At 38.0% G+C, this 23,404-nt stretch overlaps 1 protein-coding gene across 1 annotated transcript in view; it reads right to left on the reverse strand.

Moving 5' to 3' along the window:
- Nucleotides 1-23,404, reverse strand: part of nck2a (NCK adaptor protein 2a) — a 71,950-nt gene that overhangs the window by 12,758 nt on the left and 35,788 nt on the right. The window contains exon 2 of the mRNA XM_061971046.1: nucleotides 20,717-20,958. Within this exon, the coding sequence (XP_061827030.1) occupies nucleotides 20,717-20,942 (226 nt within the window). The 5' untranslated portion in view covers nucleotides 20,943-20,958. The remainder of the gene's footprint in view (nucleotides 1-20,716; nucleotides 20,959-23,404) is intronic.

Below are 23,404 nucleotides of genomic sequence, written 5' to 3' on the forward strand. Positions count from 1 at the left end.
CACCTGTTGCTCATTGTTTCCAAACGAGCGAACGATCATGGAATCAGCCGGAGAAAAATCGCAAACGAGTCTTAAACCGAAAAGAAAACTGCAGTCATTCCGTGAGAATATTCAAAAGCCTATCCGGGAATAATTATCCGTTCCAAAAAGGGTGAAAACTACGCGAATTGCACCTTGTGCAGACAAGATTTTTCGATCGGACACGGAGGAATTAGCGATGTAAAAGACCACGTTGGGACAAAAAAACACAAGTCTAATGCCGTTGCTAAATTTGGATTTTAGCCACAAAAAGGTAATGACACTAATGTTATCTATTGGAATTGTTTAGTACTGTTATACTGTTAAAAGTGTTTATACTATTTATGCTTTCAAGTCCAAGTTGAAGAAATCTTGTTAAATGTTGACAGCATAACTACCAAAATACAGTATGTCCTTAATATTTTTGCAGTGCTATTTCTGTTGAAAAGTTAAAATGATTACATTAGAGATGTGTTGTGCCACTTTTCAAGTGTCTGATGGCTTAAATTAATTTTCATTAATTTTTCATATTTTGAATTCTTTTGAAAGGCTTACAAAAAAACTACATTTGAATTGTAATTCCCTGCTATTGACAGGACTATTAATTTTAATGAAGTTAGCTTACCATGTTTACAGTATGATAATTGTGATAGAAATGTGAATTTTAGGCACAGAATATTTTTTACAATTGAACAAGGCAGTAGATTATACAAGCTTGGACAGAAAGTTAATAATGACACCAATTTTTTTTTTAATGGCATTATTTAGTACTGTTTTACCATTTGTTTACTGTAAAAAGTGTTTATACTGTTTATACTTTCAATTAACAAATTGAAGTCTTGTGAAAGGTTGACAGGATAACTGGCATTAACTGTCAAAATAATTTCAAACTATTGAAGTTAGCTTACAGAATAAACATGTCAATCAACCCATATGATTTTTGCTGGCAATATTTTTGTTTTGAAAAGTCACTGTGACTGATAGAAAAGTGATGGTTTTAGCAACATTTTAACCTGTCTGAATGCAATCAATCATTTTGCGTCGCCTGTACCCCCCATCAGGACTTTGTCCTGGACCTACCGGGGCCTGCGGCCCCTGGACCCTGGCTACTAGGTTTTTCTGATTTCAAAAGTTGGCAGGTATGCTAATGTTTAGTTTTGTTATTGGTGTGTGTCAAGATAGTACTTAACTAACACTAAAGAGGCTTTTACACTATTGCTTCTCAAACCCACCAATAATGTGGGCCCGCCCCACTATTTAAGAAGCACTGCATTAAAGGGTCTGTTTGGAACAGTGGTTCTTAACCTGGGTTCGATCGAACCCTAGGGGTTCGGTGAGTGGCTCTGCCACAGAGGTAAAGACACATCCGACTTATCGTGTAAATAAAAACTTCTCCCTATCAGCGTATTATGGATACCCCCAAACAATGTTCCCCCTAATTTTCCATCTGATTTGCAGGTTGTTTGATAGATCGATTTAAACTTTTACTAGCAGATTGCAAAGGAAGAGAATACATTATATGAACAATAGTGAATTAGTGAAGTGAATTATATTTATATAGCGCTTTTCTCTTGTGACTCAAAGCGCTTTACAGTGAAACCCAATATCTAAGTTACATTTAAACCAGTGTGGGTGGCACTGGGAGCAAGTGGGTAGTGTCTTGCCCAAGGACACAACCGCAGTGAGTAGGATAGCGGAAGCGGGGATCGAACCTGCAACCCTCAAGTTGCTGGCACGGCCGCTCTACCAACCGAGCTATACCGCCCCATAGCCCACCTTACAGTTTACACAGTACAGTACATATTCCGTACAATTGACCACTAAATGGTAACACCCGTGTTCATGCACTGTGTTGGTTTTGTTCTTTGAACAGGGTGATGTTCATGCACGGTTCATTTTGTGCATCAGTAAAAAAACATGACTTTTTCTTGAATTTGAAAAAAAAAATAAAAAATGTATATTTCACTAAATAAGGGTTCGGTGAATGCGCATATAAGACTGGTGGGGTTCGGTACCTCCAACAAGGTTAAGAACCACTGGTTTGGAACTTGCTTTTTAGGAAACCAGGGTTTTTCATGTGAATGTTTAATGTTAGTGTAATGTTGACATTACACTATTGCCTCCCCCACCACACATTCATATCGTGGCGCTCGCCCACCCATTGTAGACTTATATATGGCTAAAAACTGTGTCACGATATAAGTTTTTGATATTCATAATAAATAGTGATATTTTTTATGACATTTTTTAAATTTTGAACGGGGAGAAAAATATATTAAATGTAAACACTTTTATTTAAAATGTAACCTTCCTCTGATTAGAACACCTTTAGCTATCAAGGCAGAAAAGAAAGGAAATGTCAACAACCATGGAAAACAATCAATGTAAACAACATTCTAAAATCACAATATCTAAAATATCTAAATATTTTAAACCACAAGTGTTCCTACACTTAACAATAACGTCTTTAAATGAAGGTGCAAAAAAAAAAGGAAAATGTAAGAAATGCTTAATAAAGTGTAACAAAATACTGCAAAGTATGAAAATGTAAAATCTTGACAAGAACTATTTTGTTAGAGTGTCCGCCCTGAGATCGGTAGGTTGTGAGTTCAAACCCCGGCCGAGTCATACCAAAGACTATAAAATGGGACCCATTACCTCCCTGCTTGGCACTCAGCATCAAGGGTTGGAATTGGGGGTTAAATCACCAAAAATGATTCCCGGGCGCGGCACCGCTGCTGCCCACTGCTCCCCTCACCTCCCAGGGGGGGATCAAGGAGATGGGTCAAATGCAGAGGACAAATTTCACCACACCTAGTGTGTGTGTGACAATCATTGGTACTTTAACTTTAATTTTTTCCAAGTTTACTGCCAGGAAGTTACGTGATCTGTGTAACATTTTATTTGGTCTTTTATTCTTATTTAAGTATGGAAATGTATTCATGCTATGCAGTAATTAATTTTTGGACCAAATTATTATTTTAAAGTAGCACATTTGTTATATTTTGTTATTTATTTCATCTATACAGTCCTGCACAAAAGTTCCTACCCGTTGTTACCGTACATCCGATTAGGGAATGGACGAGGGTTGAAAAGAAAAGATGAGCACGGAGAAGGACTACAGTCCATTTGAAAAAATCCAAAAAACTTCCATATTGTCGAGGTACTTTTCCTCTTTTATTGACAATTCCTTCGCTCTCTACAACACAAATTTTTTGTTTTTCTTCTCATTCCAGGCAGAGCATCAACATCGAGACAACAAGATGGCGCAACCAGACATGATAGGTAATACTGTTCCGCGATTGGCTGTTTAGCGTGTCCCTCTCATTGCTCACTGATCACTTCCTGTTTTACTAGGTTAATAGACAGCACGTGCCTTTGTTCATGCAACCAACCTTGCTTCATTCTTTCCGGTTTCTTCCAACCCAAGAATATCGATTTATCGAACGTTTTATCAAACGCATTTTTTGATTATATCGATTACGTGTCTATCATGATATATATTGATATTGTTTTATCTGCCCATCCCTATGTAGACTGTTCCGACATTTCACCAGAAATAGCTGTACGTGCAGAGATACTAATCGAGCAATATTCTACCTTCAGAAGTATAATCAGAGCAGCACTTGTCAGTAAGGATGGACTTAAAGCCAGAACAGTGGTGTGAGTTTTAACCTCCCTCTAAAATGGATTGGCAAAGTTCACCTGGCAATGTTTGACCTTGGCAGGTATCAAGAGAGCAGCAACTGAGGCGAGATGATGCTTGTGTGCAAAGGAATTACGAAATACCAAAACAGGAGAGGGAAGTTTAATAGACTGACTTCTCCAGTCCTGCACAAATGACCATTTCAACGGCACCAGGGAGCGCAAACCATTGCGACTATTTATAAACCCCTCATTTTACAAACTTTTCAATTTACTAACTAACCACAGACTAAAAATAGGCTTTGTAGTACAAACGTTTCATCCAACCAATGTGTTTTTTTAAGCCATTTTATAGCATTTTTATAATTTTGCTGGCTCAACGAGTACAAAGAAAGCAATTGACAAGCGATGAGTGGTTTAAAACATTCAGGAAGTATCCACAACGTTGTCGACACTGCCTACTCCCACTTCTCCCTTTTTTCTGCTGCACACCAAGAAGATTAACCAACAAGGTAAAGTGGATTTTATTTTTATTCCTAATCATTGCTGGCTGTTAAAGTTAAGGAGCTTTCTGATTTCAAACTTTGAGCGCACCACAGCACTAGCACTGTGTGTGTGTCAGCAGGGCAGCTGAAAATGAGGTTCAGCGAGTTGTTGTTATTGTCTTGGGTTTATTATTAAATAGAAAGTTGAGCCATCACCCCCTTCTTATGTTTGCTTGATATACAGTACTGTATAGCACTACATATTGTGTTCAAAGTGTACAAATATGGATTTTGTCAAGGCTGCAACCCATTATTTATGTTTACATTGTTTTTTATGGAGAAATTTGCTTCAACGGACACAGATCCGAGTTTAAAACGATGGTTTCAAGAGTGACTATGTCTACAAACAGACACGCACACTAGCTGTCATGCACATTTTGTCCAATCACAAGCCTGGAAAAGCAACCACAGCTGACTTAGAGGTAATAAACTTCTGTTATTATAATGTTTATTTTGATATACCAGACATAAAATGACATGTACATTGTCTTTAAAAACCAGCCTACACTTCACAGAGCTCTGGGAACATTCACGGACTTATAACATGTTTAATCAACAACATGGTGATATATTACATGTGCAGTGTACATTATTTCTAAAATCAGCGCGCAGTAACAAGGAGCCAAGGAAACTTCTTAAATAGTTGAGTGCCGAAAGCGCAGATGTGGGTGTGCCGCTGCAAAAGTAGTGCTTTTTGTAGCAACGCTTTTGCCGCATACTTGACGGTTGTCTGTTCAACATCTTCCCGCTTGAAGCCAAACGATGAACTCCGTGCTGTTTTTCTTGGGAATTAATTATTCTAACTTCATTTGTTACCATATTGGCACCTTCTCTCTCTCGTATTACCACTCGCACCTCTCTCCGCTAGCACCACAGCTAATGTTACCCATTCGGCTACCTCTCTGCTCTCCGAGGGCGTGTGACGCTGCACGTGCAACAGTATGTGACGTATGTAAGAAGGTGTGCTTGTTTTATGTCTCTGTGAGGAGAGACAAGAAAGAGTGAGAAACGCATGAAGTGTAAAGCCTGCAGCTAAAAGCAACTGCGTGAGAACGTATACTCCAATACTCCCGATATAGTCATTTTCTATATCGCACAGAGACAAACCCGCGATATATCGAGTATATTGCATATATCGCCCAGCCCTAGTTTAAAGGACAAAAATATTCGTCTTAAGGACAAAAGAATGCGTTTTTAAGGACAAGAGTATGTGTTTTTAAGGACAAAAGTATGTTTTTAAGGACAAGACTATGTGTTTTTAAGGACAAGAGTATGTTTTTAAGGACAAGAGTATGTGTTTTTAAGGACAAGAGTATGTTTTTAAGGACCAAAGTATGTGTTTTTAAGGACAAGAGTATGTGTTTTTAAGGACCAAAGTATGTGTTTTTAAGGACCAAAGTATGTGTTTTTAAGGACAAGAGTATGTTTTTAAGGACAAAAGTATGCGTTTTTAAGGACAAGAGTATGTGTTTTTAAGGACAAGAGTATGTGTTTTTAAGGACAAGAGTATGTTTTTAAGGACAAGAGTATGTGTTTTTAAGGACCAAAGTATGTGTTTTTAAGGACCAAAGTATGTGTTTTTAAGGACAAGAGTATGTGTTTTTAAGGACTAAAGTATGCGTTTTTAAGGACAAGAGTTTGTGTTTTTAAGGACAAGAGTATGTTTTTAAGGACCAAAGTATGTGTTTTTAAGGACAAGATTATGTTTTTAAGGACAAGAGTATGTGTTTTTAAGGACCAAAGTATGTGTTTTTAAGGACAAGAGTATGTGTTTTTAAGGACAAGAGTATGTGTTTTTAAGGACAAGAGTATGTTTTTAAGGACAAGAGTATTTTTTTTAAGGACAAGAGTATTTTTTTAAGGACCAAAGTATGTGTTTTTAAGGACCAAAGTATGTGTTTTTAAGGACCAAAGTATGTGTTTTTAAGGACAAGAGTATGTGTTTTTAAGGACAAGAGTATGTTTTTAAGGACTAAAGTATGCGTTTTTAAGGACAAGAGTTTGTGTTTTTAAGGACAAGAGTATGTTTTTAAGGACCAAAGTATGTGTTTTTAAGGACAAGATTGTTTTTAAGGACAAGAGTATGTGTTTTTAAGGACCAAAGTATGTGTTTTTAAGGACAAGAGTATGTGTTTTTAAGGACAAGAGTATGTGTTTTTAAGGACAAGAGTATGTTTTTAAGGACAAGAGTATTTTTTTTAAGGACAAGAGTATTTTTTTAAGGACCAAAGTATGTGTTTTTAAGGACCAAAGTATGCGTTTTTAAGGACAAAAGTATGCGTTTTTAAGGACAAGAGTATGTGTTTTTAAGGACAAGAGTATGTTTTTAAGGACAAGAGTATGTGTTTTTAAGGACCAAAGTATGTGTTTTTAAGGACCAGAGTATGTTTTTAAGGACAAAAGTATGTTTTTAAGGACAAAAGTATGCGTTTTTAAGGACAAGAGTATGCGTTTTTAAGGACAAGAGTATGTTTTTAAGGACAAGAGTATGTGTTTTTAAGGACAAGAGTATGTTTTTAAGGACAAGAGTATGTGTTTTTAAGGACCAAAGTATGTGTTTTTAAGGACCAAAGTATGCGTTTTTAAGGACAAGAGTATGTTTTTAAGGACAAAAGTATGCGTTTTTAAGGACAAGAGTATGTGTTTTTAAGGACAAGAGTATGTTTTTAAGGACAAGAGTATGTGTTTTTAAGGACAAGAGTATGTTTTCAAGGACAAGAGTATGTGTTTTTAAGGACCAAAGTATGTGTTTTTAAGGACCAAAGTATGTGTTTTTAAGGACAAGAGTATGTGTTTTTAAGGACAAGAGTATGTTTTTAAAGACAAAAGTTTGTGTTTTTAAGGACAAGAGTATGTTTTTAAGGACAAGAGTATGTGTTTTTAAGGACCAAAGTATGTGTTTTTAAGGACCAAAGTATGTGTTTTTAAGGACAAGATTATGTTTTAAGGACAAGAGTATGTGTTTTTAAGGACCAAAGTATGTGTTTTAAAGGACCAAAGTATGTGTTTTTAAGGACAAGAGTATGTTTTTAAGGACAAAAGTATGTGTTTTTAAGGACAAGAGTATGTTTTTAAGGACAAGAGTATTTTTTTTAAGGACAAGAATATTTTTTTTTAAGGACCAAAGTATGTGTTTTTAAGGACAAGAGTATATTTTTAAGGACAAGAGTATGTGTTTTTAAGGACAAGAGTATGTTTTTAAGGACAAACGTATGCGTTTTTAAGGACAAGAGTACCGGTATGTGTTTTTAAGGATAAGCGTATGTTTTTAAGGACAAGAGTATGTGTTTTTAAGGACCAAAGTATGTGTTTTTAAGGACCAAAGTATGTGTTTTTAAGGACCAAAGTATGTGTTTGCGTGTGGACAAGAGACCTGAATTGATTACCATGAATTGATTTACGTGGACCCCGACTTAAACAAGTTGAAAAACTTATTCGGGTGTTACCATTTAGTGGTCAATTGTACGGATTATGTACTGAACTGTGCAATCTACTAACAAAAGTTTCAATCAATCAATCAAGCACCTAGCCGCAGAGATAAGTAAGTGTTTATTAAGTATTTGTGTTTGTGTGGACATGGCCTCATTGGTCGTTTTTTAGTTTTGAAAAAAAAAAGAAGAAAGAAATGGTCTATGTTAAGCCGCGTAGATGTGCAGTGTTCCGGGGGAAAACAAGGACTTGTCACGTTCGAACCGTTGAAGCAGAATCAGACAAGGCTTCACACTGAATGTGCTCGTGCAAAACGGGCAAACACTCGACTAAAATACTGAAACACCTTACGGTAAGCCATGTTATTACCATTCGCGTTCCAACAAGCGTCTTGTTATTCTTCATGTGTTTGGACGTTCCGTCGAAAACAACTCTTCTTAAAATCGCACGCCTGCATCATTTAAAATACAGTTCAATTGACAGTTGAGGCTTTTGTCATCCAAATCCTTTTGTTTGTGTGTGTCTGTGTGCGTCTGGGCGGCTAATCTCCCAGTTTGTCCACAGAGCTGGCTGAAAATGCCACAAAAATGTCACTGCTGATTGCCGAACAGGCCCGTATTTGCATTGTGTTGGAGCGTGGCGGGGTTCACGCTGAGTAGCATGAAACTTGCTAGCAGAGGGATATGGGGGGGGGGAAAGAAGGGACGAGGGTGATGGGGGCGGGGGGGTCCCTTGGCAGCTGTTACTTGCTCACAGCTGACAATGAGGAAGGATGAGATGGGAATGGCCAAGCAGATCATGTTTATGGATAACGTGGTGCATCCTACATGTTTCATATCCGTGTGTGTGTGTGTGTGTGTGTGTGTGTGTGTGTGTGTGTGTGTGTGTGTGTGTGTGTGTGTGTGTGTGTGTGTGTGTGAGAGAGAGAGAGAGAGATAGACAGGGAGGTTTTATACATCTGTGCCTGTGCGTGATAAACAAAGGTTACTTACAACCAAGTGGTCCCTGAAGGTGTGTAGTGTCATTTAAATGCACGTACACACACTGTCACTCACTTCCACCACAAGGAAGAAGTGCTACAGGGGCACACTAGAGGCGAGCGCATTCACTCGTCATCCCATGGATGACTTCAATTCAGCAGGAAGCGAGTCACTAGAAATCCCACTAGGTTGTTTTGGGCCCTAAAAGCCAAAGGAATGGCAGAATATATACTGTCGCACGCAGGTGTCAAACCCAAGGACTGGGGGCCAGATCATCACACACACCGCATCATCAGCGAAAGTGTGTTAGTTCATTGTGTTACTAAATGCATTGGTCTGGCATGTGATTTGACCACAATGAAAAAGACTGAAAAAATTTCCGGGGGTCTGGGGGACGAAGGCCCCCAGCCAGGTCCGAAGCTCCTGGTTTTTCACCAATTTAACATGCTAAAATTAACAAAGACAGCACCATTTGAAGAAAATATTTTAGTGTTTAAAGACATGAAAACATCATTAATAGAACATACCTTGCTTCAAGTTGTTTCATATGTTTTTGGCGTTTCGCATGTACTTCCAAAGCCTTGAAACCTCGTGATCCATAGTCAATATTATCATGACACCACGTGCACAAAACCTTTCCGGGACGATCAATTTTCCGAATAAAATCACCGAAAAAAGTCGTAACTTCCTTCTTCCCAACAGTATCAGTGATTTCCCTTTCCATCCAGTCCCATCGAAACTTGTTTTTGACATGCTTATCAATTTCTTTTACTCGTAAAGCGTCCTTTCTCTTGAGAACCGACATCGTTTACATATGGAAAATGGCGGTAATAACCATTATGAATGATGACGTTATTAACGTCATCATTCATAACAGATGTCCTGATTGGTCACAAGGAACATATCGACCAATCAACTACGGCGTAATATAAACTACGTCTCGAATCTTGATTTAGGGTCGAAAAAAACCCCGGAAAAACGGGAGATAATTTTATTTTTTTTCCCGAGATTAAAAAAGACGGAATTCTGACTTTAGACGGAAAAATCACATGCCTGATTGGTTCTTTTAATTTTGACAGGAAAAAAATGCATATTTTCAAAACTTTAGTATTACCTGATCATGTCAAATATTATATTATATATATATTGTATTACAAAAATACTTTTGTAAAGTTAAAAACAAATATCTGCTTGTCACCCTTACTTAGGATTTCAAAGCAAGTTATCAAATTGTACATAAAAAAATATAATTAAATACATCTGCAATTGCGTCATAATATTGTGAAGTGATGTACAGTATAGTGCTGTCAAATAATATATTTTTTTTAAATCAGATGCATCACACTTGAATTTTGATTAATCATGATTGATCACAGGTTATTTCCCGCATGTGCAGAACTAGCGTACTTCTGAGACATCAAACAGAGTAAATTACCAGCGCCTCTGCTGGTTGAAGCCAGGTAGTGCACTTTGTTTTGTCAGGATGCAATCAATCAACAAACATCATTTGCAATGATTAATTAACACTGTAAATGCTACAGTTAACGCCGCCGTTTGAGTCTCCTCCAGTTGCGTGGTCTACAAAAGTAGATCTCTAATCAGCACTGGGTTATAAAAAGCATTGGCATGAATAGCTGTGGTGGCTGTAGGTAACCTCCTGATGTATTGTTGTTAATAAATTCCAAATGAAAGCAGTATAGTCGTCCCTCGCCACATCGCTCTTCAAATTTTGTGGCTTCACTGTCACGTTTTTTTTGTCATCTTTTTTAAAGCAATTGTTCAGTATTTTTCGCCTGAATTTAGTCGTATATGTATTACAGAGCAGTATTTGTCTGATTGTATTGTATAATGTTGTAATGATCACAATAGATATTACAAGTGAGACTCTTTGGGCACCTCACGATTTGATTTAATTCGATTCCGATTCTTGGGGTGACAGTTCCATTCAGAATCGAATCTCTATTCAATACGATTCTCACAATATATTATTTTCTATATAAATTATAATTAAAAAAAACTTTTCAAAACAGATTACAAGTTCCGAAAGCTCCTCTTGGCCTTTGGCCAATAGGCCAATTTTATTTACAAAAATCACAGAATGTTAATCAAACTATAAAAAAACAGAGCAACCCCAACCAAGCGTTACAAAACTTTGGATAAAAATTTACAAAGCAATCGCGAAGACAAAAATACAATACTTGTTAAATACAATACTGAAATAAAAGAAAACCAAAAATTAACAAAAGCCACATTACTTTATCAGTAATAATATTGATATCAATAATAACTTTAGTTTTTAATCCAAAAAGTATATTCACATACAAATCCCAATATTTAATTATTCCAATTATATTAGCTTTATTATGGGTCTACTGAAAATGTGACCAAATCTGCTGGGTCAAAAGTATACATACAGCAACATACATTATCAATTTTGAAGATGTAGAAAAATCAAATTAGCTTCATGGCATGGCCTCTTAACTTCATGTGAGTGATTATGATTGACGACACCTTTTGACTTCTCTGAGCCCATTTAAATAGGGCTCATGTTATGCAGTCATTAGACTCGGTTACAAACGCGGCAATGGGAAAGTCAAAGGAACTCAGCACAGATCTGAAAAAACGAATCATTGACTTGAACAAGTCAGGAAAGTCACTTGGAGCCATTTCAAAGCAGCTTAAGGTCCCAAGAGCAACTGTGCAAACAATTGTTTGTAAGTAAAAAGTGCATGGCACAGTTTTGTCACTGCCACGATCAGGAAGAAAACGCAAGATATCACCTGCTGCTGAGAGAAAATTGGTCAGGATGATCAAGAGTCAACCGAGAACCACCAAAAAGCAGGTCTGCAATGAATTGGAAGCTGCTGGAACACAGGTGTCAGTGTCCACAGTCAAGCGTGTTTTGCATCGCCGTGGACACAGAGGCTACCATGCAAGAAGGAAGCCCATGCCCCAGAAGCGACACCTTAAGGCTTGTCTACAATTTGCTGCTGATCACATGGACAAAGTAAGACATTCTGGAAGAAAGTTCTGTGGTCAGATGAAACAAAAATAGAGCTGTTTGGCCACAGTACCAGCAATAGGTTTACCGTCAAGCATGGTGGTGGTAGTATTATGCCCTGGACCGGTTTTGCTGCCAATGGAACTGGTGCTTTACAGAGAGTTAATGGGACAATTAAAAAGGAGGATTGCCTCCAAATTCTTCAGGACAACCTGAAATCATCAGCCCGGAGGTTGGGTCTTGGGCGCAGTTGGGTGTTCCAACAGGACAATGACCCCAAACACACGTCAAAAGTGGTAAAGGAATGGCTAAATCAGGCTAGAATTAAGGTTTTAGAATGGCCTTCCCAAAGTCCTGACTTAAACCCCATTGAGAACACGTAGACAATGCTGAAGAAACAAGTCCATGTCAGAAAACCAACACATTTAGCTGAACTGCACCAATTTTGTCAGGAGGAGTGGTCAAAGATTCAACCAGAAGCTTGCCAGAAGCTTGTGGATGGTTACTAAAAGCGTCTTATTGCAGTGAAACTTACCAAAAGGACATTTAACCAAATATTAACATTGCTGTATGTATACTTTTGACCCAGCAGATTTGCTCACATTTTCAGTAGAACCATAATAAATTCATAAAAGAACCAAACTTCATGAATGTTTTTTGTGACCAACAAGTATGTTCTCCAATCACTCTATCACAAAAAAATAAGAGTTGGAGAAATTATTGTAAACTCAAGACAGCCATGACATTATGTTCTTTACAAGTGTGTGTAAACTTTTGACCATGACTGTAAATAGATATACACATATATACATACAGTATATATATATATATATATTTTTTTTTAATCGATTCTCCAAAATTATGAATCAGTTTAAAATTGGAATAACTAAAAATCGTGATTTTTGTGTGAATCAGTTTTTTGGAGACCCCATAATATACAGTCTATACCGTACTGTGAGAAACTATTCACCAAGCGGGAATTCCGTTTCCATGCATTGTTTACGTGCCTGTTTTTCATGTTAGTTGGAGAGTAAAAATAATGATGCACTTCATCTTTGCCTCATTAATACTAAATCTCCACATTGGTGAGTTTTTGACCTGAGCGATATTGAACGTCAACAGCGACACTTACGACACGGCTAATGTCGGCGACGATCAAGTTGACCAACTATTGGCAGAACATCCCATGCTCATGGTTTCAGCACAAAGAAGCCCACTTCCAACTGAAAGCAATTAGACAGTTCATCCCTACTTTAAGTACCTAATAGCTGATAAAAGTATCGGTACATTTTGTCAAAGTACAAAATGATACATTTTGCAATAAAAAAAAGTATACGCTCTCTTAACCAATTGAGATTGTCTACTCCAGCGTGTGATTTGCTTCCATTAGCCCCTGACCTCACCTCTAGCTCGTCACCTCATCAAGAAAATGTTCTCAGCCCACAGGATAAGCACGTAAGGCTTTTAACATATGACGCCTTCCTGGCAGTGAAATGGAACGAGGCCATAATGTGGCAGTCGATAATGTAAGAATCTGGGACAGTGGAGTCATTAATCTTTCCGCCACATCCATTAGACGGATGCTTTCTTGCCTAATCAATCTACAGATCATTGAAAAAAAAACAACTACAGTGATAGAATCTGAAGAGCATTGGATTGATGTGGGGACAGTGTGGGTGACGTTAAGTGGGGGAGGATGGAAGGAGGAGGACAGTGACAGGCTGTGCCATGCTGGGACACTTGAAGCCACAGGGCGGGGAGGGGTGACTAATGCAATGACTGGCAAATAAGATGTTTTTTTTCCTGCCTGATTACTCATTAATTCATGCACTCATCCTGAAAAACTATGGGCACCATATATGTATACATATACGTATGTATATGTATGTATATATATATATATATATATATATATACTGTATATATGTATATATATATATATATATATACATACACATATATATATACTGTATATATATACACACAGATATATATGTATATAAGAGAGAGAGAGAGTATTCAAAAGCATTAAGCTGTAGCACAAACTGGGTCGGAGCGCCTTTCTAAATTTTGCGTACTTTGTGGAAACTGCCAGTTAAGCGTTGGGATCTGTTCACTTTTTAATGAGAAATAACAGGGTTTGTTTTCACACATCACTTGATGGTGCCAAACAAAAACACACCATCTTATGTAACAGCAAACTTAAAATGTAAGCTCTCATTGAACATTGGTGTTTGTTCTAAACACAGCAGATTGGACCTCATGTTGTTTCCAGCGAAGGCTCTGCAACCAACCTTATCATTGTGCCTCTTCTTTTTTTCTTTTTACCGACTGTCTGTGAGGCCGTGAATTGGGGGCGGCACCCGGTGTGTGTGTGTGTGTGTGTGTGTGTGTGTGTGTGTGTGTGTGTGTGTGTGTGTGTGTGTGTGTGTGTGTGTGTGTGTGAGACATGAAATGATCCATCTGCATGAAAGAGACGTTGGCTTTTTACACTATGTGTGCACTAGGGATGTCCCGATCCGATATTTGGATCGGATCGGCCGCCGATATTTGCAAAAAAATGCGTATCGGCAAGGCATGGGAAAATGCCGATCCAGATCCAGTTAAAAAAAAACTCCGGTCCGTGTTTTCCAACGCACCGATTTAAATAATACATTCCACTTTTCTGCTGCTCCCTAATTTCCGTTCCGCATTTTCCAGCACACCTTCAACACATCCACAGGTCTGTGGATTCTCACGCAGTTGCTTTTAGCTGCTGGCATTACACGACAGGCTCTTCTCACTCTTTCCTGTGTCTCCCTCTCACTTTCCTGTGTCTCACCCTTCTTACACACGTCACATACTGTCACGTCATACGTCACATACGTATACGCCCTCTCCCAGCAGAGAGCAAGGTAGCAGCATGGCTAACGTTAGCTGTGATGCTAGCGCAGCCGCTCAGGTGCGCGCCTGCTTTAAGCGTCCTCTGCGCACGGCAAATCTATGCCACGCACAAAATCAAATAAAAAAATAAGCGCATAACAATTTTCGACACATGGACACGACAGAGAAAACAGTTTTCGTCATCATTGTTCAAATATTGTAAGGTCTGTCGAGAGGCTTATCTCCATTCGGTGCCACACGTCCACACCATCGCCGAGGCAAACATTTCCACGTCAACACCATATGAAAAAAATAGTGATTTTTTTTAGTTGTGATTTCCCTCTCTGCATGAAAGTTTAAAAGTAGCATATATTAATGCAGTATGAAGAAGAAAGTTTTAATGTAGACATGCAAGCCTTGAAAGAACATTTTGAAAATCAAGACTACATTTCCTGCAAATGGGTGCATTTCTACCCTATATTTTAACTTTAGATTTATTCTCATATCAAACTCTTTTAGTTGTCTTTTTGACACTTACATCCGGCGCCCCCCTCCACACCCTGGATTATAAATAATGTAAATAATTCAATGTGATTATCTTGTGTGATGACTGTATTATGATGATAGTATATATCTGATAGTATATATCTGTATCATGAATCAATTTAAGTGGACCCCTGGAAAAACTTATTCGGGTGTTACCATTTAGTGGTCAATTGTACGGAATATGTACTTCACTGTGCAACCTACTAATAAAAGTCTCAATCAATCAATCAAAACACATAGAATCATCATACTGATGTGATTATATGCATCAAGTGTTCATTCAAGGCGTATCGGAATATGGCCTTAAAATATCGCAATATTAAAAAAAGGCCATATCGCCCAGCCCTAGTTTCAATGATGCCATTTCTGTTTGTCATGTATAATTTTGTCTATTTTGTGTTTATCCTTGAATAAACAGGTCAGTTTCTTGTTACCATTGTGTATTATTCAAACTCCCCTAATTGAGCTGGCTAGTTGTTATCAAGAGTACTAAAACCCTTTTCAACATGATTCTGACAACTAAGTAGGCTAAATAACTTTAAACTTTAATACATGCTCGGATAGGCCATTATCGGTCAGTATCGGTATCGGTCAGTATCGGTATCGGATCGGAAATGCAAAAACAATATCGGTATCGGATCGGAAGTGCAAAAACCTGGATCGGGACATCCCTAATCAAGAGTACTAAAACCCTTTTCAACCTGGATAGGGACATCCCTAGTGTGCACCACTTGTAGTAAACTAACCATGAATACATCCTAATAAAGAACATTTTAGAAAAAAACAGTTTATTTCTACATAGTAGGGCTGCACGATTATGGCCGAAATGATAATCACGATTATTTTCATCAATATTGAAATCATGATTATTTACTATGTTATGTAAAACATAGTCTTATTGCCCTTTCTATTTTGAACAAACAGTATGTGAACTGGGGTTTCATTTCAAAATGAAACTTAACAAAAAATAATGAATCAGTTGTAAAATAACATTTACAAAAGACAAAGAGCCAACTAAAAAGCTTTGCCTTGCGACTTGTTGTGGGGTTTGTTGGTTTATGCACATGGGATGATTTCTGGGTTGGCGGGAATGAGCGGGAGGATGCCTAGAGATTGATGAGGGGTGCGGGCGTGTTCCAGGCTTAAAATGTGGGTCACTCTACGCGAGCTAAAGGCGGCTGATCAACTGTCACTCACTCTTACACTCAGTCTCTCACATGAGTCCACTGTTTTTCAGTCACCACCTGGTGGTTGGCTGACTGACTGTTGCTTGTGAAAGTACTTGAATTGATATGCAGCAGAGCCTGCTTATTAAATGTTAATATCGCCGGCCATCGCGCTCATTTAATCGTAGCGACTAAAATCGTGATCACGATTAAACTTCAATTAATTGTGAAGCCCTACTATCGTATTTTTCGGATTATAAATCGCAGTTTTTTTCATAGTTTGGCCGTGGGTGCAACATATACTCCGGAGCGACTTACGTGTGCAATTATTAACACATTACCGTAAAATATCAAATAATATTATTTATCTAATTCACGGAAGAGACGAAGCAAATGTCAGCAATCGTCACACACACGTCAACCAATAAGAATTCGGCGGGGGAGGGTCATGGCAGAAGTGCATTGTGGGTCATGGGATGCTAACTGCTATATGCTACTGCCGTAGCTATTAAAATGGATCATTTCAACATTGGCGGTAACTTATAAAAACTGAGAAGGGCTGAACAAAAATGGCACAGAAAAGGAAATCATATACTGCAGATTACAAGCTGGACGTAGTGAAATATGCAGCAGAAATCGGCGATCGAGCAGCAGAAAGAAAGGACGCTAGCGGCGCATACCAGGAGCGACAACGAGGAAGAAGATTTCATGGGATTTAGCGATCAGGAGTGACAGATTGTTTGGTAAACGTATAGCATGTTCTATATGTTATCGTTATTTGAATGACTCTTACCATAACATGTTACGTTAACATACCAGGCACGTTCTCAGTTGGTTATTTATGCCTCATATAACGTACACTTATTCAGCCTGTTGTTCACTATTCTTTATTTATTTTAAATTTCCTTTCAAATGTCTATTCTTGGTGTTGAATTTTATCAAATAAATTTCCCCCAAAAATGCGACTTATACTCCAGTGCGATGTATATATGTTTTTTTCCTTCTTTATTATGCCTTTTTGGCCGATGCGACGTATACTCCGGAGCGATTTATAATCCGAAAAATACGGTACATAGATTCCTTTGCCTGTAAGATTAAAGTTTTAAAGGTTTTAAAAACTTTTTCAGCTTTGTAGCAGTCTGTTTTGCGGCTCCAGTCTATTTTTCCTCACAGGGTAGAGGGGGCAAAATGCCTCTTTTGTCTGTAAAGGTTGCCGACCCCTGCTCTAACCAAACAGGCAGCTTAGCTACTATTAAAAGAATGAGCGTATCCGTATGGAAGTGACAAAAAAGTAATACGTTTTCGTTTTACACGAGTGAAAGCAAACAAATCATCTCTTTCTAAATGATCTTTGAAGTCCCACAAGGTTCAATTAGTGACACACTGTTTTCTTCATCTGCTTCTATTATGCAAAATACTTTTATGAAAACCACTGTGTGAGGTTTTCTGCTTACCAGCAATTAGTCATCAAGCAAAAACAAAAAGTATAATATATTCCCACCTTTACGTATTTAGTTAATAACTATGTCCCATAAATTCCGGACCATAAGCCGCTACTTTTTTCCTACACTTTGAACCCTGTGCCTTTTAAAACGGTGCGGCTGGATTTTGGAAATGTTTTTTGCTCATTGCCGTAATGTTTTGTATTCAATAGTTTTTATTAAACCCAAGCAGAGGACTGAAATGGTGTTATTGCTTGTGCTATGGCGCCATCTTTTGGACGAGTTCGCTCAGTGCAGGTGCTGCGAGTTGAAAATGTACTTCCTGTTTTGCCCTTAACAGAAAGTAAAACCATCCATTTTGCTCGAAAGGATTCTTTATTCAGCCATTAAAGCAACGTTTTTAAGTTTCACAATTTGACTAAAATAATTCATACTTACTAAACCGGCCCATGGGTGATGTCTGTAGGAGTGTTTTCATGCAAATATGTCCGTGCTATCGTAATGTAATGAAGCTAGCTAATATGCTAACACGTCTACGGGTGTCTGTGTTAGTATTATTAACATAAAATGGCCTTCTTTTGGTATTGTTTTAGTTTAACAAATTATTCAGTAAATTCACCAAAATGTCACTGTGGAGTTATTGAGTCTGTTTAGCTGATTGGAGAGCTAGCCTCTGCAGCTACGATGCTACAATGACTAACGTGTTTGATCAGTCGTTTTACTGCCTTGTTACAGACACCGTTTGAAATCAATTTAGGTATAAAATAAACATTTACAAATTATTTTTGTGTAAATAACTAACTATGTGTAAATAACTAACTTTACAGCGTATATATCGGATTATTATAAGTGGAAGAAAATGGATGGATGGATGGATATATCTGCAGTTTATAATCTGGTGCGGCTAATATATAAAAAATATGATTTCCTTTTAAAATGTAGTGGGTGCGGCTTATGTACCGGTGTGCTCTATAACCCGAAACATATGGTTTATGCATCAAAGATTAAATGCCCACTTACATTTATCTGTTAGGAGCTTTTCAGTATTACTTCACCCAATATGGATGGAAATATACAATAGACATAAACTACAGAGGAGAAACTTAGAAAAGGAACCCTGTTAAAAGTGAACTGCACTTTTTTTTTAATTTTGCCTATCGTTCACAATCATTATGAGAGACAAGAAGACCCTTTTTTTTTTTTTTTTTTTTTTTTTTTTAGCATTCCAACATGTAAAAATCGGTTCGTTCTTGGTGACGAGCAATGCAACTAATGGGAGCAATCATTCTACCTCTAAATCAATTTAAAAATGCGTTGAAAAACCGTTACCAATACTTCATTCACATTCTGTAACCTGTATAATAACCAAGCTGTAGCGACATTGTTATTGTAAGAGCGAACACTGAGGAACTCTTTTTTTTCTCGGTGTGCCACAGTATTAGCCTTAAAAGCCAACTACAGCAAGAGATAAGCTTGCTTTTACGTTTTGCACAAATCGCGTTTGAGTTTGTAATGCAAAACACAATTCAATAAGACACCAATCTTACTGACTGAGAAACATGAACAATCATATTATAGTATTTTTTAAGTATTAGTCCACATTTCATCTTTTGTTTGTACACAGCTAGCCAAACACGCATGACATGCTGCGTGTTTAATGATCAATATAAAGTGTGACTCACTCGATGGGACAGTGGTCCGTTTGGTCCAGCCATTTTTTCCGGTTTATTTGGGTAAGCACTCCATTTACGTCAAAATAGCATGGCTTCAAATTCCACATTTTGCAGCTTAAAGCCACTTTCACCTCACTCTCTCGGCTTCCGTCTGCTCCAACGTCTCACCCTTCCTTCGTGCTCGCTTCTATAAGCAGCAATTCATCCTCCATATATTCTGATTCACAAAGATAAGGTTGTGAATCCTCACTTGTTTGTTACCGAATCTGCCATGATTAGAAGACACAAACGCCTTTGTTTCCGGAAGTAGGACACACAGTTGTTGCCAGAAGTCGGAAGTGCACTGCTATGGAAATGGAAATAAATGCACCATGGAATTAGTTCCGGCAATGATTAAAATGATCAAAATACGGTAAATATTGTACATATTACATATTGTTATGAACGTGTCTGTTACTACATTTTATATATATATATATATATATATATATATATATATATATATATATATATATCGTATTTTTCGGACTATAAGTCGCAGTTTTTTTCCATAGTTTGGCCGGGGGTGCGACTTATACTCAGGAGCGATTTATGGGTGAAATTATTAACACATTACCGTAAAATATCAAATACTATTATTTAGCTCATTCACGTAAGAGACTAGACGTATAAGATTTCATGGGATTTAGCGATTAGGAGTGACAGATTGTTTGGTAAACGTATAGCATGTTATATATGTTATAGTTATTTGAATGACTCTTACCATAATATGTTACGTTAACATACCAGGCATGTTCTCAGTTGGTTATTTATGCCTTATATAACGTACACTTATTCAGCCTGTTGTTCACTATTCTTTATTTATTTTAAATTGCCTTTCAAATGTCTATTCTAAAAAAATGTCCCCAAAAAATGCGACTTATACTCCAGTGCGACTTATATATGTTTTTTTCCTTCTTTATTATGCATTTTCGGCCGGTACAACTTATACTCCGGAGCGACTTATACTCCGAAAAATACGGTATGTATATACTTGCAATATGTGTACAAAACGTTGATGGAAGGTTTTGAAGGCTAAAACGATGATTCCCATTAGCTGCATCTTCCAAGCGTTTTTTTTATCATCTTTAAATGCCCAGGGTGTACCCCGCTTTCCGCCCGAATGCAGCTGGGATAGACCCCCTCCCCTTTTTATGAGAATATATGCATGCAGTGTGGATGTATCCATTCAAGCTATAGAGACAGTTGTCAGCCATGTCTCCATTCATTGAGCAAAATATTCAAGTGATGCCATATCGAGGACAGCTGACAGCAACAGGTAACTTTGCAAATTCCCCGCACAGCGCAAAGCCAAGGGCAGAATATTAAGTGAGCGACATGAAAAGTAGGAGAGAAAAAACTAACTTTACCTAGCGTGTCCTTGATGTTCTTCACTAGCGAGCCTTTCTTCAGGCTGTTCTTGCGCTCCACGTAGTTGGACGGCACGTAGCCGGTTTGGTTGGCCGTGTTGCGGACGCGCCACCAAGTTTTAGAGTCGTCTAGCAGGTAGAGACGCTCGTTTTTACGTATGTCAAGTTCCTGGTCCTGCTGGGCCGTGTAGTCCCACTTGGCTACAACAATCACCTCCTCTGTCATCTTTCATGGAGTCCCCCTGTGGAGGAAATAAAGTTCAAGTTAAAGTGCCAATGATTGTCACACACATACTAGGTGCGATTAAATTATCCTCTGCATTTGACCCATCCCCACAGGGGAGCAGTGAGCAGCAGCGGTGGCCGCGCCCGGAAATCATTTGGTGATTTAACCCCCAATTCCAACCCTTGATGCTGAGTGCCAAGCAAGGAGGTAATGGGTCCCATTTTTATAGTCTTTGGTATGACTCGGCCGGGGGTTTGAACTCAGAGATGTGTGTCAGCATATTGGTCAATATTAAAGTGTCCCTTTAGTAGGAATGATGTTTGATAAGAAATTATCAAGTTCGAGCCTATTATCGAATCCTCTTATCGAACCGATTCCTTATCGATTCTCTTATCAAGTCCAGATAGGTTGTTGTATATGGAAAAAAACCACACAATATTTGGTTTAACAAAAGTTCACTTTTATTATATAAGAAAAAAATTAAATCTAATAAATAAATAAATATTGACTGCTACCCCCCTAAAAAAATAAAATAAAATAAATAAATATTGACTGTTGTTACCCAAAGTATATTAAGTGTGATTTTTCAGAAAAACAAATATATACAGTAACACAAAAACAACCTGTCTCTGTGATCACTATAGGTGTATAAATAATAATATAGTGTTAAATAAAATCAGTCCCTTGGGCACAAAACTTAAAATAATACAGCTCTCCAAAAAGTGCACTTCTTCTGCTATTTGACATAACTGTTTGTTATGATGCTTTGACATTTTTGCACTTTATTTCTTTATTGAAAGAACATTCTATGAAGAGAAAAGTTGTTTGCAAATGTGGTTACAATGCTAAAAAATGAAAAGTTAAAGCTAAAAAAAAAGAAATACACTTTATTGAGTTAACATTATTTCTTTATAGGGGGAAAGATGTGATGTTATGAGCTAGGGAATATAACAACTACACTACCCAGCATGCAACGGGAGTGACGAGCATGCGCGGTAGCCCCGAAAAGTGTTGTTGCATGTCGCCAGCCGGCAGCTATGAATGAGGTTATGAGCACGCTGTGAAAGTAAATGTCAAGAACTCAGCCAACACGCCTTGTCTGCATTATTTATAATTAGACAGACAACACATATACAGTGTGATTTTGTTTTGTTTACAAGGAAAGAAAAACAAAAGTTAAAAAAGGGAGATCATGTCATATATGTATGTGCTGCGGTTGCTTTAAGAACGTTGCGACAGCTGCCGTAAAGGAGGTGCGTTGCTAGCCTGGTTGCTATGTTTCCGGTTGGTCGTAAAAGTGTTCGTCATGTGTTTGTACCCTGCTCAAATCTCTCAGTACAGTTATTAATAGGATTATACCTTTTGTTTTGAACTTTATTACACCTTGGAGCGCTTTTTCCGGTCCATTGTTTTTCCTGCTTTCCCATTCTGCGCCTAATGACTGAGCTACGTGACGTAATTTCTTGTGATGTCTCAAGGTGCATTTCTGGTCGGGACGGGATTCGAATAAAGAACCAATTATTTTTCTTTACTATAGTGGTCTCAATAACGGGTACCGGTTCTCAAAAAGGGATTCGAGTCCGAGGACTCGGTTCTTTTCTTATCGAACAACCGGGAAAACCGGTTTCGAGTATCATTCCTACCCTTTAGTGAGTACTGTACACCCCTCTTTTATTTCAGTAACGATATAATGTAACGGTCCTTCTCAAGGGGCAATAATGTTGAAATGAAACTTGAATATACTATAGATTAGTCAATGTACAGCTTGTAGATTTATTATCCACTGAAAATAAGTCAACACACTGCCTTTTTTGTCTATATAGTCAGTACAGTCAGTACACCTCAAGGTGAACATGGCCAAAGTGTAAATAGCTCAACACCAACTTCCTTCCTTCTGCTTGAGAACGTCTCACAGGTACTCCAATGGGTTAAGGTCTGGAGGAGACATTCTTACATAATGCACCATCACTTTCACCTTTCTCAGCAAATGTTGGAGGTGTGTTTGGGCTCGTTATCAGGCTTGAAACTGCCATTAGGTCCAGTTTCTGCTTAACATAGTCACAGTACATGTTGGAATGAATGTTTCCCCACAGTGAACCAAAGCTCTCTAATGCCAGGCAGCACTCATGCATCCTCAGACCACCATGCTTGACTGCAGGAAAGACAATAATCGTGTTACTACCTTGTGCCGCCAGCTATTGCTGAGATGTTACTGACGTCACGTCCGGCTGGTATCCCGCCTAATGAATACTGGTGGTGGTCAAGCTAGCTTTGTTTTCAAGAGGTACTAGGCGCTATTTAGCCTTTCTCGAAGAAGAAATGTCCTATAATTGTGTTGTCTTCAGCTCTACGAACCGTTCAAATCGCAGAAAGGATAAACGTTTCTTCCGAGTTCCTCCAGAGGTTATCAAGAAGAGCGAAAAAGTGCAAGATTTGTGGAAGCGACGACGAGAAAATCAGCA

Source organism: Nerophis lumbriciformis, linkage group LG13 (genome assembly GCF_033978685.3).
Source record: "Nerophis lumbriciformis linkage group LG13, RoL_Nlum_v2.1, whole genome shotgun sequence".
NCBI lineage: Eukaryota > Metazoa > Chordata > Actinopteri > Syngnathiformes > Syngnathidae > Nerophis > Nerophis lumbriciformis.